The sequence below is a fragment of the Coloeus monedula genome, assembly GCF_965178545.1.
Source record: "Coloeus monedula genome assembly, chromosome: 1".
Taxonomy (NCBI): Eukaryota; Metazoa; Chordata; class Aves; order Passeriformes; family Corvidae; genus Coloeus; species Coloeus monedula.
In genome coordinates this window covers 63,667,200-63,683,475 of record NC_138781.1, presented here as the reverse complement: position 1 = coordinate 63,683,475, position 16,276 = coordinate 63,667,200, and the positions used below count along the sequence as shown (strand labels likewise).

General features: G+C 42.0%; 1 protein-coding gene across 3 annotated transcripts in view; it reads left to right on the top strand.

The window, feature by feature from the left end:
* ATP9B (ATPase phospholipid transporting 9B (putative)) overlaps positions 1-2,507 on the top strand; it is a 154,474-nt gene extending 151,967 nt beyond the window's left edge. For all 3 annotated transcript variants that reach the window (XM_082288844.1, XM_082288843.1, XM_082288842.1), the window contains one exon: positions 736-2,507. In XM_082288844.1, the coding sequence (XP_082144970.1) occupies positions 736-872 (137 nt within the window). In that variant the 3' untranslated portion in view covers positions 873-2,507. The remainder of the gene's footprint in view (positions 1-735) is intronic.
* Positions 2,508-16,276: the final 13,769 nt, after the last annotated feature.

The following is a 16,276-nucleotide window of genomic DNA, read 5'->3' as shown; positions in this document are numbered from 1 at the left end:
CAAGAGTAGCAAAATCTTTAATATATGCATTTGTAAATAATGGAAAAAAAATTTTAAAAAATTCTTGAGGTTACCTGAGTTCTGGGATCTTTCCATGATAACTAAGTATGACAAATAGGGGCAAAAAGTAAGTATTTGTAAGTATCACAAATAGGGGCAAAAAAAATTATTAGCAAGGGTAGTGTGCCAGCATTCTTGTTAATTTTTGTCATAAACAATTAGCTTTTCAGTGTGGCTTGTAGCAATATCGCTACATTGTTTTCCCTTTAAATTTTTGGGCTCTAATTTAATCTCTATGATTTTAAGAATCATTCAGCTTAGATGTTGTGAGAAAAATAATCAATACAGAATAAAAGATCCAAACTAGCAAAATTTCTGGTTGGGAACTTGTATTATGGTAAAAATCATTCTTACTATTAGAAAAATAACCTGACTTATTTTTTTTATTATGAGAGAATCTTGCTTTTAAACTGAGATTCTGCTTCCCCTAAAAAATAATTTAGCTGCAAATCAGTGTAAGGACCATAAAGGAACTCTGAAATTCCTGTCTAAAAAAAATAATTGGGAAAAGCAAAATGTTGAGGTTAACTTTCTGTTGCTTTATTGCCCTTTTTTTTTTAATTGGACAATAGCATAAGCAAACAATTAAGAGACTTTTATTGACTTTGCACTGTGGAAGTTCCAGTTTCCATGTTACTGGCTCCCATTACTTATTTTCCCTATTTGTTTCTGCAGATGTTGCCTTTATCACAACTGTGACCTTCCTGTGGAAAGTGTCAGCAATCACTGTTGTAAGCTGTCTTCCACTTTACATTCTCAAGTACTTGAAGCGCAAGTTCTCTCCTCCAAGTTACTCCAAGCTTACCTCGTAAAAGTGATCATATTCCTATGGTTTTTCACTCACACCAGTCTGCAGATTGCATATTCACTGTGCTTTAGTGTCTATGGATTTTTGTTGGACTAAAGAAACATAAAAAAATCAAAAATCAAAAGGGATAGCGTGAATAGAGCACAAAAAGAGGAGGAAACATCTGACAGATACAACAACACAGAAGTACACTAACAACTATCAGAGATAAACTAAATTTTCTTCATGTTGTTTTTTTCTTTCAGTTGTTATGATTATAAAATAAAACTGAATTACCTTTGATTTGACAATGCTTCTGAATGGTTTCATTGCTACTGTAAAGGATCTTTTGCTACTGTAAAGGATTTTTTCCAACTGCATTTATCTTCTGCAAGTTAAATTGAAAATTTTGTTATTTATTACATAAATTTCCTTCTTTAATTATTCTATAACTTCCTAATTCAAGCCCTTTCTTTTAATGTTTATATATGGAAAAGTTCATTCATCCATACTTACTATAACAAACCTAATACCTGTAAATGCCCGTGTCTGTATTAGCAGCTATTATTCCTCATCGGACATTGATTAATATGCACTATTTGAATTATGTACTGATGTCTGCATAGCACAGTATTATTTTAGGAGCTGTTGTCCTATTCTGTGCTCTCCATTTCTGGCACCAGTAAATTACAGATGTGTAATGTTGACAGCAGTTCTTTAAATGCACATTACAGCCAGGTTGCACAAAAGCTGTTTAAAAATTAAATTATAAATTCTGTACATAATTCCACAGCACTTATTGATCTGTACAGATATCAGAACATGGCTGCTCAGTAAATATGTTTTAAAGTTCTTATTCATTTTGTATTTGTAAAACTGCAAATAGTGTCAAAGTACATTTCTATATATGAGAAGTCCAGTAAACCTTGTATTAGCTAATATGTTTAAATTGCCTTGTAATCTGTTTACTTAGGTTACTCAGGTAAAAGAAAATAAGAGAAACACATGAACATCATGGTAGGAAAATCTGTCATCTTCCAAGTTGTAAATGTTATGTTTTTATAACTTTGTTTGGGTGCAAACTTGTCAAAAAAAAAAAAAAATCAAAACATTTTTGCTTGTAAGCTGTCAGAGTTGAGTATCTTGGCTGAATTATGACACTTTATAGCAGCTGAAGATTTGTTCCAGAAACTCAAATATTCTGATGCAATCTGAAGGGTCCAGATCTTGCATACTGTACTGGCAAGTAGGAAATATTAATTTTCCATTGTGATATAACTTTGCTTTCTCAAGAAGTACATATAATGAATTTGGCATAGTCTATTAATCGGTGGAAAGGAACAACGTAACTATCCATGCTTTCTTTATTAAATATTTATGTGTGTGTTTTTAAAAACCACTTAATATGGATGTCATTTTTACGTTTGACTGTATGCCTTTACAATATAGTTCCTCGATTAGTCTCTTTTCCCTTATGCCATTATTATTTTGGATGAGTAATATTTAAGTGATAAATGTAACTACTTCCTGGGAGAGCAGAGGAAACGGCTGCAGAGCTTTTTGGACTCCACCCCACTCCATTAATTTTTGTTTTCGAAGTTTTTCTAAGTAGCTATTTATCTGCTTTTTTTAATTTCCATTCCTCATTATAAAAGCAATAAAGCCTAATTTCTACCAAATATTAGTGGTACATGTATTAAATAAACTACTGAAGTAGAGTTTCCTTTAATTACCCAACATCACAGACTAGACTGCCCTGTCCCTCTGTGAACTCGCTTCTGTAAATCCCCACAAGATGTCACTGTTCTTGCGTATTAGCAGAGCCTTTCTGCATTTGGTGTGGTTTTGCCAGGATACTCCTGATTTACATTTTTAGTTTAGTTCTGTGGTATTTTTGTCACTGATTTGCTTTAGTTTTCTGGTTTCCCCAATAAGTGGTAATTACTTTCAAACAATTAAGAAAAGTCACCAGTGTGCAGTTATTCTGAAATGTTGGTGGCATTTTCTTCAGACTTTTTTGTCTTACACACTGTGGGCTCACAACCATATGCATAAGATCCAGGAGATAAGCAAAAGCTCAGAGTTGGTTGTCTTTCATCTATACATAACATCTGTGACATTAGGCAGAAAATGAGGAAAAAAACAGAAATTGAATTAACAGCATGAAAGCGATAGTGTTACTGTAATACAGCTGTATGAGACACAATCATACCCATGGGTACAGAACTGCTCAGTTAGAACTTAAGGGTAGGTATATTAATTCCCAGCATTAAAACTCTTAAGGTTAGTGTGATAGTAAAAGTATAGGTTCTGTGCACAGCTATAAGCCTTTCAAAAGTGGAGTCAGTTCTCTAAAGTCCTACTTCCTTAATATTTCCAATATACAGCAAAGGTCCAGTTTCAGCTCACATTTATTTTAAGGATTGTGGAAGCCTGATTCAAGTGACTTACCTTGCTTTTGAGGTTCAGCTTACATAAACAGATTTAGGCCTTGGCTCTGCAAGTTACACCCAGAAGGACCTTAGATTTACTTGGTATTAAATAAATGTTTACTTTGTGAGCTCTTATGTCAGACACGTATTTCTGAAATGGTAATCATGTCTCTCTGAAAACATATTTGGAAAACAATTTCAGGACTGGGACAGAATGGAGGAGCAAGGTGTGAACAGGAAATACATCTTCACCAAAGTAACTTACATAACAGTATGTGGACCATGTTTAATAAGCACATGAGCTGAACACCTAGATTTCCAATGTAGTTTGATGGAAGAACAGAGGGAAAGGAGAGATCCTGCAAAAAAAGAGAGTACTGGTAATTTTCTTGTTTTTTTCTGATGCTATTCCAAAATTATGTGTTCATGTAACCACTGGAAAGCATTTTGCTACACAAGGTATTAGTTTGCAAATGGAAGATAAATTAAATCGTTGCATACCTAACATTAAATCTGTAGCACTCGTCCATGAATGTGAGTGTTTACACCAGTGTTTTTATATTCAAACTGAGCTTGCTGACTCATGCAATCAGAATTCAGCTGTTTACTCCTAACCTAATTCTCCTGTTTTCTCCCTAAACTTTCAAAGTAAAAAAAATGTGCCATTGCTTTTGTATATACACTGGAAGTGTTTGTTGTCTTGATGAGCTGCTTCCACTTGAGCAAGCCTGTATTACAAATGTCTTACCTTCCATCTGCAAGAGTGTGAGCTGAAACTTTTCTTCAGTCTCCATTTAAAACATGTCTGAAAGATGGAGCTCTGCAGTTGGGAATCTTTTTAGACTGGACAGCATTTCTGTAGGTATTTAAGCAAGAATTTTGATAGCCGCTTACGCAGTTAAACAGCTGCTTGTCATGAGGATCAGCTTCTGTAGATGAAGAGGAGGTGATTTCCCTACATATTGCTCTTATAGGGTACACTGGAGGGTTCCTTCATCACTGGAGGCTGGAGCTGTTGGAGCCTGATCCACCCTGGGTTGCATATTCATGAGTGCTGGTGAGCTGGTGGCTCACTGTACAAGTGACAGTATAGACTTCCCTAGAGGCTTTGGAGGTGGGCCGTTAACAGAGATACCCCATTGTGACCCCTTTTTCCTGCTTTTGCAGAGCTGCCTATTCCTGGGTTTTATATCAGCAAAGTAATACGAAAGAGGCTTACATCTGTTTCACACTTGCATCCCTTCACATGCCCAGTGCTATTAATGTAGCTCCAACAACTCCTCCAGGGCAAAGGATTTTATTGCAGAGTATGTGGGCTCTGGATGGACAGTTCTCCTTAAAAAATGACAGCCACAGAAGGAGATCAGGCTCTCCTGCTCTTGCCACTGATGCAGAAACTGTTCTTGTAAGTCCTGCTTACACTGACATCCATTACAATTTTACCTTCCATGGAGTTTCTCCTTATTTTTTCTGGCTAGAAAGGAAAAAATTGGGTCAGCAGTCTCTTATAATACTTAATTGAATAACCTTTCTGTATCTAGGCTTTTATTATTATAACTCAATTGAAACTTGAAGGCAATCAAAAAAGCCCTTCAATATGTTAGCCCCCCGTAGGGAGGAAAATCAGTACAAGTGAACAAAGACAACACGGATCGAACATTATATGTAAATAAACAGGAGGCACAATGTCTTTAACACTGTGTTAAAAAGCGTAGGAATTTCTTTTGTAAACAAAACACACTTAAAGCGAGATACTTCCCAACAAGTATTAACTACCCAACAGATGCCCTCAGCAGGGTTCACAGCTGTTATTGCAAGTGGGAATTTGCTCAGCCAATTGCCAACAAAATCCACTTCAAATAGGCAATTGCACTGAAAGACCTATTCACTACTTCATCGACCAAAACCATAGTTTTGATCAAAATATTTTACAGCAGAGGTGGTGAAAACTGAATGCCACGAACAGAATAATGAGAGCGCGCTCTGCAGTGGAGTTGACAAATTCTGCTCTATTCTTCCACCCCTGACCAGGTTTTAGCAGAACTACAGCTGCAGTTTCTCCTGATTGTAGTCTCCTCCTCTCCTCCAGCACGCTTTCAATGTGAGATGGTAATCGGCAATAGTAAACCTCTAAATTGCTCAAAAAAAAGCAGGCTTGAGGAATTTTGCCTTTGGAATTTTGCCTTTATGCATTACTGAGCTATGAGAAAGATCATCATCTGCTCTGTGGAGATACTGTGTTCTATAGCTGTGATGCATGATAAGTATTCATGTGCCTAGCTTTATTCTTCTGGCAGTAAACTATCTTTATTTCCTCTGCTCTTGACAAAACTGCTAAGAATAAAAAGAGCTTTGGTTATAATGATCATGTAGCTTTAAGCAAGCAGTACACAAAATAGACCATTGTAATTCTTATTTGTAGAGCTGCTTTCCATTGTTTCTCTGTAATATACACATCCAGTTTTTTCCATGGGCCCTCTGTGTTTTGCTCCGAGTTCTAAGCATGAATTTGATTTTGCAAAGTAAACACACGTTGTGTGGAAGCAAATTATAGATAACTACTTCAAAAGTCTGTTGAAAATGAATTCCTGGCTGGAAGGCTGGGGGTTGTTAATGGATGAGCAGACCTGTAAGGGCTAAGTGTATGTACATATGCTTTGTATTTATTGCAATTATCTATTGCCTACTTGAAGGAGAGATCTGGGAATTCTCAGTCAAGATGCTCCCTTGGGGAAGAGCTCTATGCTGCATGTGCTCAGTAGAGGAAGATGAGCTGTTGTTTCCCCTGTGTGTAATTGCTGGTTGCTGCCTCCTCTTGCCATTGAATTCCAAATGGATCTGCAGGAACACAGCTACATAGGCACTTCCTCCCACAGTTTCTGCTTCCCTGAGTACTTCTCCCTTAATCAGGGTACTGACTCTTCTATGACAGTCACTTGAATATGTCTGTTGGTTATCTCAATCCCAGCTGAACGGAGTTTATCCCAGCTGTAGAAGGTAATTTTCCATGTGAGTGTCATGAGCAGGACAGGTGACATGGACATGGTCTAGTACATACTTACACTTATCCAAATACAACTAAAGCAATTGTGGACAATCTGTGATTGAAAATAAATAAATACAACAAACCTGTGCACATACAATTTTATTAAATTCTAGGAAGGAGGTGAAGGGAAACAAAATTTAATGGCTTTGAAACTTTTACCCTGTGGCTGTAGTGGTTTTGCCTTCCTTATAGTTGCCTTTCAATTTCTTGCATGATCTTCATGTGAGAAAACAGTAAAATATTTCAAGTTACTGAATTATTAATCTGATTTTTTAAAATATCCTACTTGGAGGGCTTCACATTACCCTCCTACCCGTGCATGGCTAGTTTTAATTCTGGTAGGTCCTTTTGCATAATTTTCTGGTATTATACATTATACATGGAGGGTTGAAAGTTGAAAGCAACATATGAGGATATCTCTGTTTGCTCAGAAATTGGATGTTATAGTGAAGGATGCCAAAATTTAAGATTTAAGAATGTTGAAGTGCTTTAATTTACAATTATTGTATGATTCTATTAAATATGAGGTGGAAGGAAAAATCTGCTGCTCACAGCAACTTAGGTTTTAGATGCCCTTAACTTGTGCAGACTTCAGAGAAAAAACCCCAAACAATAAACCTACATGGCAAATCTTATTTGAAAAAAAACAAAGAACAAAAAACAAAAACATTTAAAGAAAATAAGCCTTTTAAAGTGAGAGTCACACCTGAATGCCTGGAACTACTGAAAGAAATCATGTTTTTAACAACCCGTCTTGGGAACACCTGCCTGAAAGAAACAATTCCAGACAGTCAAAATGCCGTGCATTTCTGCCTAGCTCGGACATCAGTCTGGCCCTGCTTGCTTTAGAAGAGATTTGATTTTTCCTGACCAGGAATGGCCAGGATGGGCTGTCACATTGCACTTGCATTGTCATGTTACCCTGATAACGGCCACCATAGCAAGGTACCTCTGTTTTGGTCCAGCTGTGCCCACTGGAATACTGGGAAACACTGGTGAAAGTAGTCCCCAGCCTGAGCAGTTCTCCAGTTGTTGAAACAACTGACTTCTGTGTAAACTGGTTTGTAGTGCTGGAAGGGAAGCAGGGAGGAGAAAAATAAGCTCTCTTTGTATACCTGAAGCAGATTTGGGGAGAGTGGGAAAAAACCAAGCTGCAGTCACATAACCACGCTGCCAGCTTGCCATCTGTCCAAAAGCAATTACTTGGAGATGGCAGGTGAGGAGGGAGAACAAGGTTATAGCTCAGCTGTAACACAGAGCCAGCCGCAGTCACTGATCTGGTACGCAGCAGCACAGGAGTCTTTCTTCTTGACATGCAGGTAACTCACTCTGCCAGTTCAGACATATCATCACTGTGAGTGATGAAGTTCACTGCTGGAGAAACAGGGAAAGGCTTCTTACAGCAAAGACTGCCCTAGAGGCAGCTACCTCAGGGCATGGCGCACAGATGTCCGAAAGTGCAGAACTTCACATGTTCTGGTCAGACACTGGAAATGCCTTCAGAGGCAAAAGGCAGGGGGAGAAAATGAAAGCATGGGGGAAACTTCATTTTGCCTGAGGCCCAACAAAAACAGTCACCCCTCCACCCTGTGCTACACTGGACAGTGCAATGGAACATCCAGACTGTGCCATGTGGCAGGATCCGTGCAGCCCTCTGCAGCTTCCACCTCCCAGCCCTATGGACAAAGATCCGAAGGCTGCTTGCAGCTACCTTGCAGGAGCCCTGAGCCAAGTCTGTGGCACTGTGTGTCTGGCCCTGTGCCGCCCTGTGCCACCCAGTGCTCGGTGTGCAGGCACAGTCAGCCCCTACGCACAACGTGCTGCTTTGACCCTGCACTCATAGCAAGTCACTTGGCATCACCTGGTGATATCAGGAGGTCTTCCTTGCTCTTCCTGCAAACCATCCTGTTTGTGTTTTGATCATTTGATTGGCCATGTCTTTGCCCTTGCTATTCATCAGCACCTTCCATTCCCGCTTGTGGTGTTCCCCTCTGAGTAACCTGGGTGTCTGGGGCCTCTTTGAAATTGCAGCCTGCTGATCTTGTTGCTGTTGACTCAAGCACAGTCACATCTGCGTGTGGGTCAGGGTTGGTGACTACAGTCAAGACTTCATTTATTTGTGTTATATTTATTTTTAAAGATGGGACACAAATTCCGTGAGGGAGACTCATCAGACAGATCATGTGAAGAGAGTGACCAGGCAGCTGCTTGTGGCTGAGCTGCTTTCAGGCAAGCTGAATTCAATATATGCCAGTATATACTGGCAGTGAGGGAGAAATTTTGGAAGGAAGACACCAGATAGAGCCCTCCAGCGACTCAAGGAAAACAGGAAAAACAAAGGCTTCTCTATAGTCTTTCTTGTTACCTGCCAGTCCTGTTTGAGTCGCAGACATCTCACAGCTCTTCTACTTCATGTCCCTCCTTTTTGGTTTGATACTTTTCCAAGGCATAAAAAAATGTGGGAACTTTATGTCTTCTTAAGGGAAAGAAAAAAGGGGAGCTGCTTGCAAGCCTGAAATACAGCAGTTAATCAGCTTCATAGGACACAAATTTCAATGAGAATATCAAAACGTGAGGCAGGAACTAAGAACTTGAGATGTGAGGTAAGGGGGAAAGCTGATAATTTCCATCATTTTGCCCATACAACAATTACTATTCCCAGTCTGTTCCACCAGAAGTGACTGGTGATATGAAATGCTCCTATTTTTAAGATGTTTGTTTTTTAAGTAGGAGCCTTGTTTCCAAAAAATGCTAAATATTCACTGTACAAGCCTTTAGTCTCTTGACAAACTGTCAACCACAATGCTCAGCTGGAAGGGAATAGACCACAGTACATGAGCAACAAATAGATAATTGTTATTGGTATTACATTATAGAGGCAAGTAGGATGCTGGAGATAATGATACAGGTTATTCAGAGAGAAAGACCCCCCTTTACTCATTAAGAGACTGACACGGGAAGAAGTTTTGCCACCACTGAGAATGCATGGAAGTGAGAAAATACAACAATAATAGTGAGAGACAGTGAGATAAGGCTAGGACTAGCCTGTAAGGAGAAAGGTCCTAGGGCATCCCTGACATGAGTTGGGAGGGCAGAAATGGTACCTGTTTCTTAGAAGGAGGCAGAATTTTCATCAGGGTGGTAAATCTACTGATTTAAAATTTCGGACATGTGGGGGTCTGATAGTATTTACACATGGCATGAAGGAAGGACTTCACTTTTAACCTGAGACTTGACCATCTTCCTTCTTTGCGTGGCACATCACCTTAGGGACTGCTTCACTTGGGTTTGAATTTTTTTACAAGAAAATAAAGTGTGAATTTTTGCTGTACTCAGACGTGATCACTCTAGAAGTTACCTGGTTAACTTTGGTGTAATTCTGTACCTGACACTCAATTTTCTTCTCATCCTCCAGATTACTGCAATCTTACACAAACATGTGCACTGCTGAGTATAGGAAATACACCTACAGGGGCTTCTGTCCTGTGCACAGTTCTGACTTGGTGCCGTGTCTGGGTACAGGTTTGAGCGGGTGCCCTGCTGCTCTGCCCCTTCCCTTGCCCCGGGAGTTTCCCGGCCATCAGCCTTTTGTTGTAGCTGTGTTCCAGCCCGTGAACTGCTCGAACTCTTCTTGTTAGTCTCGTCCATGGAACGCACAACCAGCACTGTCAGAAGTGATTAGTGTGGAATTTGAGCGATAGAACTGAAGCTTCTTAGCACAGCGTTATGACTGAATAGCTGTAAACTCGTTCTAGGGAGCCGGCGGTGGGGAGAGAACGTCTGCACAAACTCTCCATGCCAACCCAGTTTCACAGCCACCAGCTCCTTTCATCCAGTCGGAAGCAGTACCTGCATAGTTTCCCTTCCCGTTCAGCATCCGTGCTTTCCAAAGGTGGGCTCGGTTTCATTTTGAATGATGGATGCGTTTAAGTATATAAGAGTCAACATCCGCAAACACAGGGGGTTTTGCTTTACTCTTTACTTCCAAAGGAAAGTTTCTTAGTAAAGCTGGTGGTTTTACATAAGCCAGAAGGGGGCGGTGCAAGCCAACAAATAAATAAAATTCTACCTCCATGGTCATCAAGCCAAGGAAAAAATCCCTCTTTCAAGGTACGCAGTGCTTGTTTTCTAAAACTGTGGTGTTTCCACAGTATGGGAAAGAAAGTTTCCTGCATGGTTTAGTCTTAAATCTTTAGGCGAGACAGAAATCAATGTTATGGAAAGGGTTTATTTCCAGTTTAGTCACTGTCAAACACCATCACCCCAAGTCCTGCCACTGAGGATGCAGTCTCCACCTGACAGGCTAATTTATTTACCAGTGTGGGTGTTGAAAGGTGAAGGGGTTTCTGCCAGCAGTCCATCCAGGTTGGCTTCAAACCAAAATCTTGGGCATGCAGAGCCCTTGCCCTCTGAGGAAAGTTTGTGGTTTCTATTGAACTTTTAATTGGGTGAAGGGAGGAGAAAAAGCCCTTAAGAGGCAACTACCCCATAAAGCGTTTACTGTGATAATCTCCGGATGGTGGAGGCATCTGGGTCAGGACAGATTTTGTGTCAGGGCCCTCATTAACCACTTTTTGCCAGATTTGCCAACCACCAGTGCCAAGCATCAGAAGCAACATGATCCCATGCTCCTAGCAGGACAGGATGTTTTATCTCACCAAGACACTCCCCTCCTCACCACTTCTGAATCAACAAACTCCACAGGGCTCCTCTGCCAGACCCCGCATTGTGGTGTGGTCTCTGAACCAACATTATGGCAGCCCTTTCCCTGCCTTCTCCTGCCCCACTCCAGGCCTTCAAAACAATGTTCCTGAAAGACTCTCATCACTAAAATGTGAGCCCATGCTTTGGCCCCTGCACAGTTATCTCTAACTGATCTCTTACTACCCTGCCTTTACCCTCCTCTGATCTGCCACTGATAACCAGCCTTAAATACTGTTCATCCAAGCCAGTCCCAGGGTATAAGAAGTCTTTGACTGGGCTTTGTATCCAGGCAGTGGTCACCCTTCAAATGCCTCTGCCAGACAAAGTTTTTCCCTGAGATCACCAAGTCTAGCTAGCCATGAACTCTGAACAGAGGGGATACCCCTGTGTTTGTATGTGCCCATGCATGCACAGTTTCTGAGGTCTCAGTCTGCCTTATCCCATGGGTCACTCTATACCTGGCTCTCAGAGAACAGTGGCAGGAGCTCCCAGCTCTGTGTAGTGTTGGTGCTCTGCAGCCCAGCAGCTAGTGAAGGAGCTTTCCATAGGGAGGAGGAGAGGCTACAGTGGGTGGGAATGGCCTTTCTTGGTCCTGCTAGAAGTTGCTGGCCGCTTCTGTGAAATGGTCTGCATCCACTTATTGGAGTGCAGCCAGAGAAACTTGGATCCAAATCCCAGACTTCCAGACTTGACAGCTTTGACTCAATGTAACTTGAGAAACACCACGAGAATTGCATTGTGGCACAGTCCTTGTGGACTGCTCAGAGCATCAGTGCTGGGCAGCCAAGCAGGCAGCAGCCCTTGAGCAGTAAACACAAATGGCTATCACCTCAAAGACTCACCTCTGGTGACTGATTCTTCAGCTGAAGTCCCAAAGGGAATTTCTGTGAAACAACTCCATGAAACAATTTTCAGGCCCAGCCTTTAGTCTGTCTTTTCACACCTGCCTGCCCTCAGAATCAGCCTGGTGGATAGATCCAGCTCTGGGAGGTTGTTCTGCCGTTGCTCTGCCTCATAGCTTAACAAAGGCATTCCTGTCTGCACAGATCTGTCCATGCAGTTCTCTCTTGCACCACACGCACATCTGTGGGCAGGCTCCTTCTCATACACCACAGTTAAGTGGTTTCTTTAATTTCATAATTTACTCAGTATGCTTAAAAAGCCATCTGAAAATAAATTTAATTGGACTCTTGGAGGAAGATAGTAATGAAAGGAAAGTCCTGGAAGCAAAGGACAAGAGATTTATTTGTATCATTTTCACAGTTTTCTGTAAGTGTTCCAGGGTTGCATTTGATGTATCCGCATTAACTTGGCGTGGAAGAGTCTGCTGGTGAGACCTGAGGCACAATGCAGATGCAGAGCCTGGTGTTGGGAGGTGGTGGGGTTTCACAACACTCGTGGTTTCACTGTTTCGCTGGAGCACGGTTTAGAGCAGAAGAATCATGAGGTGGTTTTTGGCATTTTTCTTAGCAACAAGGAAAAAGATTCTCTGGCTTTGCAGATGGGAGAGTCTCATATTTGGACTGCTGGGGGCTGTGTTCATCCTGAAAAACTTTTCCATGGCTTTTGGAAGGTCCTGCTCTACACTGCATGCCAAGCAACTGCAATGACTTAACACATTTGGTTTTCAGAGACTCAGCTGAGGGATCTTGGATGGAAGTTTGACCCTACTAATGTTTGCAAATGTGTCTTGTTCTAGTTGCTAGTGAATTTGCACTCTCACATACAGCAACAGATGCAAACAAAGAGATGGGGTTCTTCCTGGGACTTTCTGGTTCTGCATACTCATTTAGAAATCAATTTAATGCATTTTAATTGCCTATTTTTCTCCTTGGTTTTCTCTTTACAGCTACACACCAGCAAAAAATAATAAGGTAGAGTCTAGCCAGGCAGACTGCTAATGAGGAAGCTTGACTCAAGAAGATTTTAATTTTCAGTATTTGTTCTTCAAGATAGCTACTTCAGCATGCACGGATGTCACAAAACAGGAATGCTTCTAATGGAACAAAGGCTTTGGGCTTGTACATCCTTTTGGTACAGAAGCAACCAAACCTATCCTTGACCAAACTATAGGAGTCTGGCAATCCCTTTACAGGTTGCTGACCCCTTCAGTCAAATCACCCCAGTAAAGAAAACTCACATTGTGCATGGAGTAAGGTGTGAAAAGAATGAGGGAGATAAAATTCAAGCCATGAAAATGGTGTATTTTAAAAGCCCAGTCTTGCCAAGAGAAGCTTCTGTCTCTGCCAGCTTGATTGAAGTGCTTCTCAGAAATCCCCATGGATATGGGGCATTTCTGTGAGAAACCAGAATTAGCCAAGGTCTCTGGCATACCTGGACAGACAGAGCAGGCAGGATAGCACAGAGTTGTGCTGGGAACTGGGATCAAAGTCAGCCTACCACTGAGATGCCCCTGATTCCACAGCTGGTGGAGCTCAGCCATGACCTTGGCACCACTAAATGCTGTATCTGAATCTTGCCATTGCTGCTGAAGTAGGACATTGCAGCTGGAGACATCTGTGTCACCAACCCCATCATAATCCTTCATCTCTAATAGCACACAGTTCTTACCATTTCATCTTTTAGGTTGAAAAGCTCTGAGTTTCATCCCTGTCCAAGACACCTGCCTTTGGAAAGTCTGGGCTGCTCAAAGTTTGGTGAAACTAATAGCAGAGGAGAGTGTATTTCTTTACACCATTGGACCTTAGTTCACTACCTACTTTACATCAGATGTAAAGGTTGCTCCTCAATAGGGCACAGCCACAAGTGAGGGAATAAAACCTTGGCACCACATTTCATCACCTGGAAAATATTTAATTTCTCCCTCAATACCTCTCATCCCCTGGCTTATCCTATCATGCTGCAAGTACAGGAGAAGGGAGAGCAGCGACTGGTGTATGCAAGCATCTGGCACAAGGGACCATAGTCAAAATTGCTGCTCGAGTAGTCCAAATCCTATTCATAAAGTTTGTGAAGGTGAGCCCAGAAAAGTTTAAAGCAATGATTTCGTGTTTGCTGGAGTTTAACTAGGTTACTGACTCTGCCTCAGAAAATGAGGTCAGTAAAATGTATACAAGTATTGGAGTATCAATATTAGGAGGATAAACTTGGGTTAGGGAAGAGAGAAGTGTAATAAATAGCACCGTGCACCAGAAGAGAACTTACAGGGCAGATCTCCCAGGGCTTGGAGCCGGCACTTGTTCTGTTTAAGAGTTTTGTACAAATGAGCCCAAGGCTGGCGCGATGTGCTGGGTGTCCAGATGCGGATGACATCATGATAGGAGGGGAGGCTGCTGATAAATTTCAGGAACGCACTAGACTACAGGAGGATTTGGAGACACTGGGGGGAACAGGCTAATACAAAGGAATTCAATATTACACAATGGAAAGTTATTCATTTAGGGAGAACCAATAGCACATTTAAATGCAGGTTTAATGAACTAGAGCAGGAGGAAACTAATGAAGGCAAAGACTGCTGGTGCTGAGAAGTGGTAGGAATAGCAGCAGTCTGACAAGTAAATAATAGTGCAGCTGAGATATTGGAAAAGAGGGCTCATGATGCAGCCAGGGAATCCAGGGCTTCACATCGGGTCTTTCATTCCATGTGGCAGTGAGGGTGCTCTCAGCAGTAAACTTGAAGTATGAAAGAGGCCAGTCCCCAAATACAGAGAGGAAGGCTACAAAGGGCACTTTGCTGCTGGCCTTGTTCTGTGCAGTGGGACATGGAGCCTTGGATCTAAAAGGAGATGCTTCCATACGCATGAAAGTGAAGGTGGCTGAATACATATTTGGGCTCACAGGGTACTTGGTTGTGACCACAGCTCAGGACATGCTGCCTTTGGAGTAAATCAGCTCACTCTAGGGCTCCTCTAGGCTGTGGGGGGAGATGCACACAGGCACCAGCTATGGGCAGAGGGTAGAGAATGAGAAGGACTTACAGGAGCCTGTCGCTACAAGCAGACTTTCCAGGGGATGTAGAGCTTACAGGCTAGGCAAGAGGGAAAGGAGACCCTTCTGCAGTGGAAGGGCATGTGCAGCTTTTCCTGATTCCTGACCATCCAGACTCAACCACTGGCCCCTGGACTGCTGAGTGAAGAAACACTTCTGCACATGCAGACGGCCCAAACTTTGTGTCCATCTTCCTGGGTCACCACTTCCATGAAGCCTCCTGCAGCAATTCCACTCCTTCAGATGAAACAGGCTTCTGGAAAAAAAAAATGTTTTGCAGTGCCTGAAAAAGAAGGTGTGATCCCGTGCCTCGGAGGATGGATGAGGTGAAAGCCGCCATCCCCACAGTGTGCAGGAACTGATCTCTACCACAGGTCCCAGTCTGCCACAGACATCGTAAATCTGATGTTTCCCTTCTCACGGAGAAGGGTCTGCTCTGCTGCCAGCTTGAGTCCCTGTGTACCCAACGAGCCTTCCCTTCATTAAGTACTTTAGAATAAGGCAAAAAATGTGTTACCACCCCCTGTACCAGCAACTGGGGAATTCTGAAACTTTAAATATTTCCAGAGGTAGAATACGTTGCCTGGTACAAAACCTTGTCACTATTTCTTGGAAAGTCTGGCAATACTGCACAAGTACAAATAGAGAGTTAGGCATGCTCTTATTTTTTAGCCACCCCGCATTGCACATTCCATCGGCAGGGTCCAGGAAGAAAGGCTGAGCATCGGTATTTTCATTGTTGATGGTTGTTTTGCCGTGTGAAGAGAGCTCCTGAATTGCCATGTGTGACCCCAGCGTCACACAACAGAGACGGAACTCAGCCCACTGCTGGCACCCACCTCAGCTGGGGCAGCTGCAGGGAGGAGATGCTGCACATCGACCCCAGCCAGCAGCAAGGGTTCTGCCCTGTGCCTGCCCACAATCTGGGTTTGTGCATGGGGCAAACTCAAAAGGAAACAAAGGGGCACTGATGCAGTGTGTATCATTATGAAATTACTCCTCTGAAATAATGTCTCAGTTTAATTCAGTCACAGCTTTCTGTATATGGGTCTGGTGTGGCTGTCTGATGTCTGTCTTGATTTTAAAAAGCTGGTGTCTGAACAGATGACAGTAGCTCCAAAAAGGTTTAAGGTCCTTTGCCTGCAATCACTGGCTGCATTCCTAAATTGCCGTTTAAAAAGAGTCCACTAAATCAAAAGACAGGTAAATCAACAGAGCACTCAGCGTTGTAATGAGACCAGTTATAAGGTAAATTACAACATTATTCAAGCACACAAAATTCCTCCTCTGGCATTTGTC